Source organism: Lygodium microphyllum, chromosome 28 (assembly GCF_053477565.2).
Source record: "Lygodium microphyllum isolate KBCC chromosome 28, Lygodium_microphyllum_v1.1.10, whole genome shotgun sequence".
NCBI classification, from domain to species: domain Eukaryota; kingdom Viridiplantae; phylum Streptophyta; class Polypodiopsida; order Schizaeales; family Lygodiaceae; genus Lygodium; species Lygodium microphyllum.
This window is the reverse complement of record NC_141162.1, coordinates 103,356,058-103,373,390: the sequence shown is the minus strand read 5'-3', so window position 1 is coordinate 103,373,390 and position 17,333 is coordinate 103,356,058. Positions and strand designations below refer to the sequence as shown.

General features: G+C 42.5%; 1 protein-coding gene across 4 annotated transcripts in view; it reads right to left on the bottom strand.

The window, feature by feature from the left end:
- Positions 1-17,333, bottom strand: part of LOC148011823 (kinesin-like protein KLP1) — a 95,695-nt gene that overhangs the window by 21,485 nt on the left and 56,877 nt on the right. For all 4 annotated transcript variants that reach the window (XM_087670598.1, XM_087670597.1, XM_087670599.1 and 1 more), the window contains exons 8-11: positions 5,719-5,807; positions 5,487-5,582; positions 5,290-5,383; positions 3,238-3,291 (exon numbers count right to left, since the gene is read on the bottom strand). In XM_087670598.1, coding sequence (XP_087526724.1) covers positions 3,238-3,291; positions 5,290-5,383; positions 5,487-5,582; positions 5,719-5,807 — 333 coding nt within the window. The remainder of the gene's footprint in view (positions 1-3,237; positions 3,292-5,289; positions 5,384-5,486; positions 5,583-5,718; positions 5,808-17,333) is intronic.

Sequence of the window (17,333 nt, the reverse complement as noted above, 5' to 3'; positions counted from 1 at the left end):
TGAGCAGATATTTGCTCCTACATCCCGCATGACTACCATGGGTCTATGGTTGCTTTGGCTGCCCATAATGGATGGATTGTGTACCAACTTGATATAAAAACTGCATTTTTACATGGGGACTTCAAGAAGAAGTGTATGTACAATAGCCCATTGGTTTTACAGTTGCAGGGTCCGAACACTTGGTATGTAAGCAGAAAAAGTCTTTGTATGGTTTGAAGCAAGCTCCCCGAGCTTGGTATGCAAAGATTAATGCCTTTTTACTCGGCCAAGGGTTCATAAACAGCTCATTAGAGTCTACCCTTTACGTATGCAAAGAGGGGGGATCCTTGCTAGTCATATGTCTTTATGTTGATGATCTTCTACTTTCAGGGACACATGCTAATCAGATTTTAGCATTTAAACAAAATTTGCAGCAAACTTTTGAGATGTCGAATTTGGGGCCTTTGCACTATTACTTGGGCATTCAGTTCATTCACGATGCTAGAGGCAATGGATTATCACAGTCTAGATACATTGATAGACTTCTTGAGAGGTTTGGCTTACAGGATTGCAAGCCAGTTTGTACACCAATGAAACCTGGACTAAAGCTATCCCTACATGATGATAGTGACTTGTTTGATATCCATAGTGCTCCAACAGTTGGATGTCTCATTTACTTATGAAACACAAGGCCAGACATTCAATTTGCAGTTTCAGCCCTGAGTAGATATATGCACCAACCACGCATGTCACATTGGCAAGCTGTCAAGCATGTTTTTCATTACTTGCATGGTACTAGGACTCTTGGATTGCTTTATACCAAGGGGGGACCATTGCACTTACATGATTACAATGATTCTGATTGGGCTGGTGATTATGATTCTCATCACTCCACTAGTGGTAATTGTTTCTTGGTTCATCTTGCATCTCTTGGCTTAGCAAGAAACAATCCATTGTTGCCACATCATCATGTGAAGCTGAATACAAGCCCAAGACAACTTTCACTACCATAGTTGAATGTGTATGGCTGCGACGTTTGTTGGCTGATTTAGATATATCTGTCACGGAGCCTACTTTGTTCACTGACAATCAAAGTGCCATTGCAGTGGCACAAAACCCAGTGTTTCATGCACGCACGAAACACATCAAGATCCACTATCACTTTGTCAGAGAGAGGCTACATGTAGGTGATATCAACCTTGTCTACTGTCCTACCACCAATAATGTGATAGATATCTTCACCAAAGCTCTTCCTCCTGACAAATTCGAAGCGTTCCGCAATGCTTTAAATTTGATCTCCTTGCGTGGATGACCCTTGTATATTGATCACACTTCACTCCAAGGGGGTTTGTTGGGTTTGACTCACACCTACGCTCACAAAGGAGTGTCAGTGATCCTTGGCAGGACACTGGGGCACTTTTTACTCTCCTTAGGAGAGATTTTTTCCCCTAGATTTATTCTCTTTTACTTTATATGCCTGCGTTATCATGTTTTACACCTTTCGGGTGTGAACACACTCTCTATCACTCTCATACACTCTCTTCATTGTCGACTATACTCTCAACTGAGCTTGAGCTTCCATTTCTGTGCATTCTCTCACCTCTCACAATAATGGAAGATGATCTCGACTGCAAAAACACAGGTCCCAACAGCCTCTATGATAGATGAGCAACACCAAGTAATGGAGGAGGAGCTAGGCTGCAAAAATATAAGTCCCATCATCTACGAGTGATGAAATCACTAATGATTAGTGATGTAGACTGTTGCCAAGCTAGGATGCTGATGCCAAGCTGGAGATGATAATGCCAGGCAAGGAGAAGACCTCCAAATTGAAAAATGCAAGTGAACGAGGAGCCTGAAGGAAAAGCATACTGACGCCAAGCAAATGATGGTGATGCCAAGTGGAAGACACTCCAAACACAAGGCCTGATGATGGAACAAGGTGCCTAAAGCAAAAGAGAAAGGGTGAAGGTAACCACGAGCCACAAACCACAATGTCCTCCTGAAGGGGTTTGAGGGTAGTGGAAGGGGCTAGTGAGAAAAGGGAAGGGTGTCTGATGACAGAGGAAGAGGGGTGAAGAATGACTAAAGAGTGGTGGTAGGAGTGTAAAGAATGAATGAAGTGGCTGCCTATTTATAGGCATAAGCTGTCTAGGGTGGTGCACCACTATGTAGGCGCCCATTGACAAAAGTGGCCAAAATGTGAACACTAGTCCTTTTGGGGGCTGTCAACGCAAAACCCTAAATGAAATGTGTAAAATGAAAAAGTGGTTTCTCAACACCCTAGGCATCTCTGATCTAGGAAATCCATCAACTTGGATAGTGGTCCAAATCCTTCTCTAAAGAAGTAAGGAAAGCGTCTTGACTCCTCTGATCTCATAGAGCACTAGGCATCTACATATATAGTGCTCTTCTATCTCTGGATCAAGCTAACAGAGCTAGCAAATCCAGTCCTTGGGGGTGGGAGAGGAGATCAACTCCATACCTGTTTGTCTTTATCTGCAACTGGTGTAAGGATGTATGGAGTTAGCCAATGGCACATCATACTCCATGAGACAAATGTGTGTCCATGTATCTCGAATGGATGACAAAGCCATCAAGAGATATAATAATAATGCACTTTGTGCCCTAACATATGCTGCTGAATATTCAAGGTATTCAGTCCACACAATATAGGCATGTATCCAAATCTTTGTTCAATAAATGTTCGACTTTCAATCGGGTCTGCCAATTTTCCAAAGCCATTCCAACACCTTAAACATGAGCTGATTAATATCTTTCCGCTACCAGGGGAAAATAAAACTGCACATAAGCCCCAAAGATTGATCACAGTAATCATCACAAACATGGAGTGCCCGAGTTGAAATCTTCCCATTATCTATAGTGGAATGGGAATGCGTTTTGGACTTACTGGAATAGAGTTTTGACCTAGGTTTTCCAATTCCAGAACGTATTTCTTGAAATAGGAACATTTATGAAACAAATATACCCTGGCCTTCTAGAGGGTTTTCTATGGTGTTATAGTGTCTCCTAAGGGCTTGTATGGCGTGAAAAGTGTTCCGTTTGATTGAAATATCTTCATTCCATGTGAAGAAGTCTCTTGTACTTCTTCATTTTTAATAGAGCCTTTCTTTGATGACAAAGAATGAAGAACAGTGTGGCGAAGCAATGGAAAGTGTTTCGGATAGGTGCTCGCATTGATGAGAATTAACAAGCAAGTAACATTAAAAGGTTAACATCCAATCAATTGAAAAATACCTTGGCATGAAGAGAAAGTTGTGCTTCCTTGAAAAGATGATACGTCTCCTTGATCTGTCAATCAACATATAGTACTAAAAATAGTTTTTAGAGAAGCAATAAAGTCCCAGCTTTTGATCTCTCCAAATTAGCAATAGTTTTAAAAGAAGCAATAATGTGCTAGCTTTTTGCAACACTTTACTACTAAGCTAGTGTAAAGTCAGTAATAATGTGCTAGTTTCTGATCTCTCCAAATTAGCAATAGGTTCAACCATGTATTCCATGTAATGAACAGAGCCTACTAATTTCCCATCTCAAATTATGAAGAAAATGTTTTGAGATGCATTTCCACAAACCTGGCATCAAATATTAGTTTTTGGGTATGTTGAGAGTTTAGTTTCAAATTAGGTTAGTGTTGATGAGGGTAAGCATGCATGAAGCTTTGATGCCATGTGAAAATGAGGATGGATGCATATTGAAAGAAAAAGACATGCACAACCACAATGCTCACTCAATAAAATACTTGGACACTAACTGATACCACATCGATGACATACACAGAAACAGCAAGATGCAAGGCCTTAATAGCCTATGTCACTCAAGCATGAATGAAGCTTTGATGCCACGTGAAAATGAGGATGAATGCATGTTGAAAGAAAAAGACATACACAACTGCAATGCTCACTCAATAAAATACTTGGACACTAACTGATACCACATCAATCACATACACAGAAACCGCAAGACGCAAGGCCTTAATAGCCTATGTCACTTAACGTTACTTCACAAATATTTTGGAAAAATAACCACAAAAACAGCAAGACACAAGGCCCTAATATTTCAGAAGAATCAAGCAATAGGATAGATTTCCTTCAAGCTTGGTAACCATATGGAGCTTCTAGATATGTTACCGAGATGCTCCCATCTATCCTATAAGATCAATTTCATCTGATAGTTGCCAGAACCATTATTTTACATTGTACTTTTGTAGGAATGCAACATTCACTCTTTCAGGAATAGAAGTATCTTTAATGGTTAGGATAGATTTCCTTCAAGCTTGGTAACCAGATGGAGCTTCTAGATATGTTACCAAGATGCTCCCATCCATCCTATAAGATCAATTTCATCTGATAGTTGCCAGAATCATTATTTTACATTGTACTTTTGTAGGAATGCAACATTCACTCTTTCAGGAATAGAAGTATCTTTAATGGTTGAAATACATACCAGTTGCAGTTTTTCATAAAGTAATCAATCTGAAGTTTATATGATGTGCCTGATTAGGGTTTTTTAGTTTGAGATTAATGCCCTACATTTTGTGCAGAGCGTGAATAGAATCGTATATGTGTCTGAACTAGCCTCAAGGTAGTGTTAACCCTTACCCTAATACAAGGCTCAATATTACTCACTTCATCTTTGTCTATGTGAAACTGGAACCCTTCATTCATGCATCTATGCAAGCTTGAATGGCTTATTCACCTGAGCTCCTTGCTTGTTTCACTATTTCAGTACATGCTTCACAATGCTTTGTAGCATGATAATAGAGCCTTGTGCAGTTCATCTTCCTGTAAGGTGACATTCAGTGTGTCTTCATGGTGACTTCAGCTGTGTGTTTTAAGCACAGCTGAATGTGCTACCAGTTGAGTGCTTCATCATTGCTGCTCATGAGTGTGTAGCTAGCACTGGTGTCATGAAGTCTCGTGTTTAGTCTCAAGCAGCTGAATGCTGCTGAAGAACAGATCTGTTGAGTTGTGATCTGTTCACAATACAGCAGGAAGCTTACCATTAAAGGTATAGGATTCTTTCAACAAGCAGCATTCTCTGTGATTCCTTGTGTACTGCATGGAAGCTGCAAAATCTGTTCCTCATGATATTGAAGAAAATTGTCTTTTGTAACAAGCTAGATCAGAATATGCTCTTGTAACCAGGGATGAAAGCTAGCAAACAGCATGCATTCATTAAACCATTAATTATATACATCACTATAGAAGTTTTTAGACCTTTAGCTGAGACATAAAATGTTGTGACCATTTCAAGTGTTTCAAAATTTTCCACTGTGGTACAGTAAGCAACCTGTGCTAAACTCTCTATTGGAATGATGTCAACATCTCCCTTTTGAGAGACAAAAGCTTCAATCTTACTTTTCAGTTCAATTCTTTTCTGTTCCCTGCAATGATTTCTTTGTTTAAGAAAGTACTAAAGGCCAAACATTTAATTGAAACATTGGATAGATGTTAAAGGTCAAACGTTTAATAGATAAGATAACTCACGTTACGTCATCATGTGAAATGCCCATGCGGCCAGCAATAGCATCATACAAAGCAAGTTCTCTTTTCAAATCAGCGATTTTTCTCTCAAATCTCTGTCTACACCATTCCAAAGACGAAAACTCAAGGTGTCATTCAAGTGTCAACCACAAAGAACCTAGAAAAATAAATTTGAGATATCTCGCTGATAAAATAAACAATGACATTATCAGAATCGTGTTTTTAGTACAGCAACCTTTCTGCAGTGGCAGAGTCCACAACTTTATTGATGACTGCACTTGTTTTTAGATCCTTCACACGCTGTGCAAATCTCAATGAGCTGATCTGAAAATTATCCAGAATATTTGTAAAGAAATGGCACAAAAATATCCAAAACAGTGCACTGAAACATTTTCAATTACATAGAGCACATGCTCTTTCCGAGAAACTGTTTGGAGGTTGTTTACTCACTCATAAACTATGTAAGGAAAGCAAATGTGTTCTTTTGTTTTCAGAGAAAAGTAAAAATTATATTAACACACCTCAAAACAAAGTGTACAAAGGCCAAAAAACGAAGTACAAAGCAGCCCTGTAAGGGGCTTCCGTATCAAGAATTATATAGCAAGTTTATTACAAAGCTTGAGTGAATAGCCAATTAGGTGGTCTATAATGCCAAACCACATGGGTCTGGAAGAGGAAAAAGGTGCCAGAATCCCATTCCTGAGAAAAGCATTTCTCATCTTCCTCATAGTCTCCAAACTGCCCTGTGTTCTTTCCCATCTCCTACAAGAGTATGCACAGTCTCTGTCCAGATCCAGAGAGAGTCTCTGCAATAGATATGTCCAAAAAACCAATAGCCTAGCTATATTTCACTGTCCATATGCACCAAGCAATAATGTTAGCTATGAGCTCCCATCTGTGAAAATCCCCCGAGTCCATACTGTCTGTGAGAAATCTGGCATGAAAGTCCTACTACATCCTCACAGCCACAAGCTAGGCCTCTATCAGTGACCCTTGCAACTATCCTCCACATAGCAATTGTAGAAACTATAGTGCCATGAAACACCATTCTAAGGGCTCTCCTCCAAACCTCCTGAGCCTGTGGGCAATTTCATAAGCAATGCCTCTTGAGTCTCCTCATGCTCCCCACATATAGTGCAAGGAATAGGATCTATACCATAGCCAAGCCATGTACCAACAACTACTAAACTCCGGTGTGCTAGTGACTAAAGAAAGAGTGAAATCTTTCTTGGTCTAAAGCTGTCCACCAATGTCCTCCGAAAGTTTGCAAGGCTGTGATATACCCTGGATAGTCCAGTGCTCAGCTGCAGCTAGCACCACTCTAATCCTACTCATTTGTATTCTTCTTCCCAACCTAGTGATATAGACAAAGGAGGACACATCCTGAGGCATCTCTGCAAATGAATCTCTCCATGCCCACTCCCCAGGATTCATTGAAGCCTTTGTAGTGGCCTCCTCCTATATGCCCAATGTCTCCATCCATCTTCCATACAAGTCTGAGGGTCTACCAAGTCCTAGAGTCACAACTCTAATCCTTTGTTGAGAGCATCCTATGAACTCTAACTGACCTAAATCCTCTTGCATAAGTCTGCCATCCATCTCTACTGAAAAAGTAAACACACTCTCTCTACTGGTGGCTACCACTGCAAGAAGGATCTCTCCTCTGGCAAACAGCCCTATCCACATCTGATCTGTCACTGTGTCATTCCTCCATTCAAGGGTTACCACCTCCCTCATGCTCTCCATTATGACTTTGGCCCCCTTGATACCTCGAACTCTCTATCTCTATATATGAGCCTATTGAGAAACCATTCACCCGCAGTTTGCGTTTTTGCGTTTAGGGTTTGTAGCCCCAAAAAGGGGCACCATCCTAGACTAGCTATACCTATTTATAGGCCATTCTCTCATTCATTCCTCACGGCTGATTCATTCAGTCCGTCACCTTTTCCCTCCGGCCTCTCCACTACCCTCACACCCCTTCAGGAGGACATTGCGGTTCATGGTTCGTGGCTGTCTTCATCATCTTCCTTGTGCTATGGCACCCTTGTTCCCTTGTATCACATTCACTCCATGATTCAGAACTTCATCATTCCATTCATTAGAGTTTCTTCTCTCTTCTCTTCTCTTCTCCATGTTTGCCGAGTTCACTCCGTGTTCCTCCCCGCCAACCCTACTGTCTCGTTGGTACGTCATCTTTTGACAGAGCCAACAGCTCCAGAAAGACAAACCACTCCCCCACCGTAGAAGCTCCCTGTGCAGAGAACCTCCCCCAAGATAGGAGGGTCCTCTCTCCAATGGTGTGGCCTCTCTTTGTCTTTATCTTATTAAAAAAAAGTGGGTGCCTCAACTTCTCTTCAACACTCGTTGGGTCAATCTGATGATGTCTTGTAGATACTGATCTCCATGCTCCTATGATAGATCCAGCAAATCTGACCTCAAAACTGTTCCCAGGCCCTATAGCTTGGCTATGTTGAAATAGCCAGTGTGTGCTAGGCTGCCAAGGCCCTCCATGAGCAGGAGCAATGGTCTCTAATCTCCATAATAGTAGTTTCTTCCATGTCTCCTCACCTAGAAGATGACCCCTCAGAATAACCTTTATCATCACTGCTCTACTCTGACTATCTGGGTCAATAGCCCCCAAACCACCCCTAGATCTAGGGTGGATGATAACATTCCAAGCTACCTTATACGTCGCAATACTACCATCTTCACCTCACCAAATGAAATTTCTAATGAGTCACTTCGCTCAGCCAATGCATAATCTAGAAAGGCCCAACAAGAAGTTATGTACCATGATGGCTAACAGAACTTGATTTGCAACTACCACCCTGCCTGTTAGTGATAGTCTTATTGTGCTCCAATATAGTAGCTTTTGTCTTATGCTAAGTAATAAGGGTGCAAGCTGCTACTTTGAAGAAATATCAATGCCTACCGATTCAATTAGTATAGTACTAATTGAATGATATGATACCAATTCAAATAACATGTTACCAAATGTGCTGGTTCAGTAAGGTAAATGTCTTTTGGTGGGGTGCAAGTGCATGATGGACACACATAAAGAGAAAGAAAGAAAGAAGAAAGTTGTAATGATGTCTACAAGACGCCAAATCAGCCAATGAAACAAACATAAATACATCTAAAACCCAATGAACTATTGTTCTTTGCAAGTAGAGTGAACAACACATAATTGGAAGCTAGAAAACAACAAATAGATAGAAGAAACAAAAACTAGAAATCTGATAGATCAGCCAATATAAATGACTATAGCACTGATATAACAAGCTATAGAGTAAGTGGCAAAAATCATCCCAAAATGTCTCTCGTGTGTCTATCTATCATAGATAAGGTAAAGCATTGAGGCTTAACTACTCAATGGCATGCCGGACCAAGGGCCCACAGAAATAAGAAAGACTGTCGTATTAATGCCTACAAGAGGCCAAATCAGCTTACAAGACAAGTCCAAGTGCATCTGAAAGTTGAAACTCATGGAATCATTGTGCTTTTTGAGTAAAGAAACATAACTAGAAGAAACATCTAGCTAGGAAACAACAAATAGTTGGGAGAAACAGAAACTAGAAATCTGATATATCGGCTAGTCTAAATGAGTGGGGGAATAATACAACAAACTATAGAGGTAAGGGCATGCCGGACCAAGGGCCCATAGAAAGAAGAAAGACAATTGTATTGATGCCTACAAGAGGCCAAATCAGCTTAAAGACAAGTGCAAATGCATCTAAAAGTTGAAACTCATGGAACCACTGTTTTTTTGAGTAAAGAAATATAACTAGAAGAAACATTTGGCTAATAAACAACAAATAGCTAGGAGAAACAGAAACTAGAAATTTGATTTATCTGCCAATCTAAATGAGTGGGGGACTAATATGACAAGCTATAGAGGTAAGAAGGTGGCCAAAATGATCCCTCAATGTCTCTCATGGGTCTATCTAGCATAGACAAACTAAAGTATTGAGGCTCAACTACTCAAACAATATGCTAGTATCATTTTTATCCTCCAATTGTACATCGTATGGAAAATGGACTAGGACCGTGGGCAGCACAATCTACATCTCTTTGTGGCTTTGTGGCCTTGTCCAAGGTAACTCCGCATGGTGGATCCACACATCTATCTTGTCAGAAGTGGGTGCAATGATGGAAGCATGTAAAACTGCTATAATAGATTGCACAACACGAGAGAAAAGAAGCATTGCAAAAGAGAACAATGCTCAGGAGATGGAATTCATATATCAAGACGTGAGACAGCCAAATACAACAATGAGCCACTGACTAAATGGACAGCACTGGCACCGGCTCCTTCTCTCCAACAAGACTTGCAAGTAGCAAAGTCTGCTGACAATGTATCTAAGAAGAAGGAAGCCTAGAAATAAATAGTTGAGAATCAGGGAACAGTCAACCAGCAAAAAATGGCCAAATCGAGATCAACCTAATCAGAAATAACCAATTGGCTAGGTCTCAGGGCCACATCCTAGGTAAAAATAAACTAGCCCCACTGATCCACTCTTTAAAAAAATGCACAGCCCACGAAAACACAGCTCAGACTCACACATGAATTGATGAATCTACTAACACCCTCTCTCAAATCATGGATGATCTACTACAATACACAATGATAATGACTCATCATAGTACATAGGACAATGACCACCAAAATAGGTGATGGATACCCAAGCATTGGGTGATCAAACCACTACCAAGGCACCCCGGAGAGAGACTAATGCCGAAGTCGATTATACCATCTCCTGAAAATAAAGAAGGATCATAGCAACTCTCTATGTCTATCAACAATGCCTCTCCAATAGCATACACGACCATCCTACCAACAGTGCCTTTGAGCATACATGACCGTGGATTCCTCACTTTTATCCAAATTGCCAAAGTGCCCCCTCATGTGATCTTGGACTAGGAGCAAATCCCCCTCTCTATTAAGAAACAACCCATCATGAACCTAGAGGTCAATCCCAACTTCAAGATTTCAAAATCTACCATTATTCAATCAATGCAGAAGGGAAGCCCCTCTCTCTGTCCTTCTCACCGATATACATGTATAGATGAGGCCCAATTGCCCCACCTCACCACCCTCTCACATACGCTCAAGCAATAGAGATTCATGAGGGATGATTGCATCACCAACAGTCGGAAGCAATAGGAGGGGCAACCATGCCCTTCCTCTTCTCCATAGAAGATGACCCCTTCTGGACCTTGGCCAAAGGATTTGAATCGAAAAAGTCAAAGGAGGATGATGACTCATCAAACAAGTCCATATCTTGCTTCTCCTCCTCCTTCCACAATGTTGCTAACTCCTTGCAATCCTTGCGTAATTGTCCCTTCTTTCCACAATGATAACACCAACCCTTCTTCTCCTACCACTACTCTTTGAAGCTTCAAATGCCTCATCATAGCCGCCATGTCATGATGAAAACCTCCACTACAACCTGAAGGAAGCATCATGCTCAAGCAACATAGAGGACATACGAGTGAAACTCACTAGCATCGATGATGTCAAAGCATTGGTGACTCCATCAAACTCCGAAGGGAACTTATAGAGTATATAGAGTCCCCACTAGAAGCACCTTTAGAAGGACAAATTGCATGTACCAAAGTTGATCTTACACCTATGTAACATGAAGCAATAAAGATTGAGTAATATCTTTAGGCTCAAACTTCATCTACTAGAGCTGACCACAAAGGGTTATAGCTCACATTGATGGAGCCTCATACAACATTTGTAGCTTCTCTCACACCTCCGAGATTGTCAAACAAGAGGTGACCACCACTAGAACCTCTTTAGAAATACATGAGAGAAGAGTGGAATGTGCATGAGTATCATCTATACCCCATATAACCATAGCTTCCTCATAGTTGTCATCGTCCCAATCATCTAGAAGAGAAGTTGGAACCCAAGGCTACACAACGTCTCCTCATGCTTCCATAACAACACTCTAGGTAAGGTAATCACAACCATGAAATTTATCATCAATTTAGCAACAAGGAGGTGCCATTTGGAGAGGATGGGATGAGAAGATAAAGCAAAGAAGAGAAACAAAGGGAAAGTCAGCCAAAACACAACAGAGACTACACTGTCAGGAGTTCACACACAGTGTAGAGACAGCTGGCCACCAAAACAACTACTAAAATAGGTAATATCTGATCAAATGCAGCCAAGAGAGCCTGAAAAATTAGTTGCCCAACCTGCAAGAATGAGAAGAACTGAGAATGCAAATGCTGTAAGACAAAAACACAATCAATAGAAACATTAAATACAAGCAATATGGAAGAAAATACTGCAAAAATACAAAATCCAGGCGCTGATATCAAAATGCAGGCTTAGTGTGCTGAAAAATGGATGATCAAGCAGATCAGCAACGCACAAGTGTGAGGGACTTGCAACAATAGAAAACAGCACCGAGAACCCGAACACATATGTCTAATACCATGTCAAAAGTGGGTGTAGCAATGGAAGCATGTGAAATTGTTGTAATAGACTGCACAACACAAAAGAAAAGAAAGAGAAAAGAAACATTGCAAGAGAGAACTCAAAAGAATGCTCGAGATATGAAATCCATATACCAAGGTGTGAGACAATCAAATACAACAGTGAGTCACCAAATGAATGGGTACTGGCACCGGCTCCCTCTCTCCAACAAGACTTGCAAGTAACAGAGTATGTTGACAATGTGTTTGAGGAGGAGGGAGCCTAGCAATAAATAGCTAAGAATCAAGGAACAATCGGCCAGCTGAGAAATGGCCAAAAATAAAGTCAAACTAATCAAAAATAACTAGTCGGCCACATCTTGTAAAAAAATAAATTGGTGCCACTAATCCACATTGAAAAAGAAATGCACAACCCATGAAAACACAACTCAAACTCACACCTGAACAGATGAATCTACTAACATACCTAAGATGTGCTCTATCTAATGTGGCTGTTGTAACTCTAGAAAAGTATTTAAGAGAGCATTGCCCCACATTCCCAAGGGACCTCCCTTAAGACCGCAAGAGATGCTCTCTATGGGGATGAAGGTCCAAGAGGAAGAGTCCAAGGCAACATGACCTTGAAAGTCCATCACCCCAAATAGTGATCCAAATCCCACTTCAAACAAGCAATGGAAGTGCCCTCTAATCTCATAGATATTGGGAATATAGTGTTACTCAGTCTTCCACCTCCAACTGGCATAGCTACTAAATTCGATCATCAAAGGAGAGAGAATCTACTCCATAGTGAGTGAGCCATATTGTTAGCTAGTGTGAGGATTTGTGAAGCTAACTAGTGGCACACCATGCTCCATGAGAGAGGTCAATGTTCATGGACCTTGAGTGAATCCCAAATCATATGGGGGAGGATGAAAAAGATTCATTTGATAGGTCAATGTTCATGGACCTTGAGTGAATCCCAAATCATATGGGGGAGGATGAAAAAGATTCATTTGATAGAAAGCAATCTTTGTCCCTAATGGCTTCACAAGTGAGACCCATGTCCTAGCACTATGCAGCTGAATGATGTCCATCGTAATGCTCATGGTGCGTTGTTCTTGATTGAGCTCTAGTAAAAGGGAAGTCTAAATTGTACTGAAACCAGCCTTCGGACACAAAAAGAGCAATAAACCACATTCATGCAAATAGTTACTTCTGCAAATCAGTAAATTTAGCAACTTAAAAACACACCCAATTGGAGCTAGAATGCTTACGCACCACATCTGACACCATTGTCCCCAAATCCTGGCACCCCTTGTGATATTTCTTTATTATCATAATAGAAAGCTCCAAATTAAATACATAAGGCTGGATTTCTGGTAGTTTCTCACAATGAAACTGATCCACAAGTGCTCAATGACTTTTTCACCTTCATTATTGGACTCTTACCAACTCTGAAATGTTGAAACATCCCTTGCAAGACTTCATCCAGCCAAGACCTAGAAAATCCAGCCAGCAATGAAACTCAAATTTATGATGCGATCCTCAGGTAAACCTGTCCTGGACAATCCCCATCAATCCCTGCATTGTTCCTCTAAAGAAGAAAGATATTTCTCATGATAGAGCTATGAGAAATCACTTTCTTCATCACAACATTGTCTAGGAAATGCGCAAGGCATTGTCTAAAAAGTGCACAAGGCTTGGAATTTCATTATAAAAGAGAGAGCTTGGCTCAAGCTACTGTATAAAGTTGTCCCAACAAGGTTTAGAATAAATTCTTCAGCAATGCCCGCTAAGAATAGAAATCTAGAGCTGTCCAATGGATTGACTAGAGAAAATTGGCTGCTATCCCTACTCCATTAAGCTGTCATTGCATTCTCCATGGCCGAAAATCAGAAAAGCTACAGCCAACACTAAAAGAAAAGCAGTCAAACATGTCATGGACTGAGAGAGAGAGAGAGAGAGAGAGAGAGAAAGTTATATTAATGTCTTCTAAAGACCAAAACTGGCCTATGAGACAAACTGTGATACAACTGATGAGGTCCAGCTATCCAAAATAAAAGTGCTGAATGAAAAGCTAAAAACTGGAAACTGAAAATACGGTGCTGTGAGTGTGATAAGTGTCGTGTATGTGTATTTGCGTATGTAGCTCTGGTACTCCAGATAATGGCTACAAAAGGGGAACAAATGTCGGCTGTGATAGGGGAACAACTGTCAGTTGTGATAAAGTGGTGCGATGTGTATATGTAACAGATGCAGGGAGATATACTATCCTGGGATGTAGTAGCAGTCGTCGAAGTCGCTAATAGCAGGTGATCCCTCCTGGATGCAAGATGTGGTACATCGGCGGTGGAGAAAGAGCAAACTGGAGATCTGAGATCCAATGTGTCGAGTGTCGTCGGATCTCAGTCTGCTGTCGATGTAGATCAAGAATCCTCCGGATCTCCTGTCGGTGTGGCTGTGGGGTCCGAAACCCACGGATCCTCATGCGGCGTCGGGTACGCTAGTCCTCAGCCTGCTGTAGTGTGAGCCCGGAGGTCTGGCTGGAGGCTGGTACAGTAGCTCTCACTCTGTCTGTCTGAAAGAACTGTGTAATAGTCGTCTGGGTGGGCCCCTCTCTGACTGGGACCCGTTGTGTGCTCTGCTCTCTGATGTGCCATGCCTCTCCCAGAAAACGGCCAAATGATCTCTGATCCATATTAGTCATACATCCCTGAAGTGAGCTGCTCAATGTGTATCTAGATCTCAACTCTGAGTATGCCGGGCATCTGAGAACAAAATGCTCCTCACTCTCCACCTCTGATCTGCAAAGGGGGCATATCCTCTCCTCCCGCGGGATGCCACTGGCTCTGCCACTCTCAATCATAAGCTGATGTGATGATACCCTGAGCTGTCCAATAAGAACTCTCAATCGATGTGGCATATAGATCTGCATATATCTCGGAATCTCTATGAATCCCTACTCTGATATCCTCAAGAACTGTGTATAATAATGTGCCATCTTCGATGGCAGTGGCTGTGCAGGGCTGACCCATGTCCTCTGTATATAAATATACCATATCTCCTGTCTGATGACTCTGTTCCTCTCAGAGAGAGAGAGGGTGTAAGTGGGAGCCTGAGTATCATATAGAAGAGGTGGGAGTCTATCAATGTCCAACCCATGTCTGTCAAACCAAGCTCTAGTCTGTGCATACCATGATGTGGTATCCCCCGCTCGAGCCATCTCCTGAGATGCCATATATGCTCTATATGCAATGCGATCTCTGTCCATATCCTGAAATCTGTGTAGGAAGCAGACTGTCTGAAATAATGCCTCGACTAGCATGGGCGGTGTAGCAAGCTTTGCTCGCACAATGTCATGTGGGACTGAGGCCTTGCTGCGAATCAATCTAGATATCATGATCACCTGAGGTCTCTCCATCAATGTCCATACATAATCGGCAAGGCCTGGCCCCCATATAGCTGCTCCATACATCAGTGCTGGAGTGACTAGAGTATCAAAGAGCCACCCCTTGGTGCGGGGCTCCTGAAAATGTGCCTGATGACACTGTCGCTCCATAAGAGCCAATGCTGAGTATCCTCTAGTGAGGCGGTCACGAGCTGCCTGTGTCATCGAGAAAGTCCCTGAAGCTGCTGTAAAGGTGACTCCCAAATATACATATGATCCAGTGACCTCAATACTCCCTCCTGCTGCCATGAAAATACTCTGTCTGCGTATCTGAGCTGATGTATGGAATATAAGAACCTTGGTTTTACCAAGGTTCACTATCATGCCTCTCTGTATGCAAAAATCATCCAATGCTAATAAATGCTGCTGTAATCCCTGAGCTGAGTCTGAGACCAACACAATGTCATCTGCATATAGTAAGATATGAACTGTGGCTCCACTGAGATCTATACCTCCACCGGCTCGCTGTTGAATAAACTCTGCTATCTCATCAATGTATAGCCCAAATAGAGTCGGTGAGAGTGGGCATCCTTGCTTCACACCAATGGTGCTCACAAGGGGATCTGATATACCTCCCGGACATCTGACTCTGCCAGTAACCCGCTCATATAGTGCATAAATACCCCACATCATGTCATCACAGCTTGTTGTTTCCTTGTGCCATGTTACCATGATACCGTGTCGCGTTACCTAGCCCCGTTACGTGTTACCTTCCGCTGCACATCACGCGTTACGCGTTACGCTTCGGCGTTCCGTGTCGGGGTGCGATACGCGTCCTCTACCCTGTGGAGACGCTGATTAGAGGGTGATCCCTCATGAGGCGGACTTCACGGGGTGGGTCTTGCCTACCCCATGACGGCTCCACGGGAGTGTTGTCACAGCTTGTTGTTTCCTTGTGCCATGTTACCATGATACCGTGTCGCGTTACCTAGGCCCCGTTACGTGTTACCTTCCGCTGCACATCACGCGTTACGCATTACGCTTCGGCGTTCCGTGTCGGGGTGCGATACGCGTCCTCTATGCTGTGGAGACGCTGATTAGAGGGTGATCTCTCATGAGGCGGGCTTCACGGGGTGGGTCTTGCCTACCCCATGACGGCTCCACGGGAGTGTTGTCACACTTGGTATCAGAGCAAACTCCTCAGCAGGTGCGCAATGACCCCCGAGTGAGCGAGCCTGGTAGAAGTAAAATGTCCCTTGTGCGAAAATCAAAGGTTGCCATGAGAAAAGAAGAAATCGAGCGAAGGTATGCCGAAAAAAGGCGCCTCCTAGTAGATTACCTACAGATGGAATCTCTAGAAGCTAAGCTATGTCAAACCAAGGTGGATAAGCTGAATGGCAAAACAGAGCCCCTTGGAACGGTGCTGTCGGAGCTGTACCGGCGCATTGAGAAGGTCCGCAGTGACCTGGACTTGTGCCAAAAAGAAGTGGAAGTGCTGAACGCAAGTATTATGCAATATTGTGAGTACCTTGCAGAAGTGGGCGACGGGGATACCTTGTATCTTGAAAGCACCTTGAAGAAGAGGATTGCTAGCGAATTTGGTGCAGATGCTGCGGTGGGTGGCTTGCCAACGCCAAAGCCTTAGAAGGAAAGGATGCCAAGTCCAACCCCACGAAGGGTGGCCCTGTCGTCCCCAGCTACCTATACGAGAGCAAGAGTAATACGGAGTCGCCAGGAGCCTAGTTCAAGCTCAAGCGACGAAGGTTCCAGTGAGCATAGTGATGACTCTGCGGAGTCCAGTGACAATGAAGATGACTCTGCGGAGTCGGATGATTATGAGGATGACTCTTCGGAGTCTTATGAGGATGGAGACGACTCTGAGGAGTCGAGTGGGAGTGAAGAGGACTCTGAGGAGTCAAGTAGCGATGCTGAAAGCGACTCTACGGAGTCAGATGATGAAGAAGAAGATGAAGAGCAGAATGCAGATGATGAAGAGGAAGATAAGGAGGATGAAGATGAGGTGCGCAGGAAAT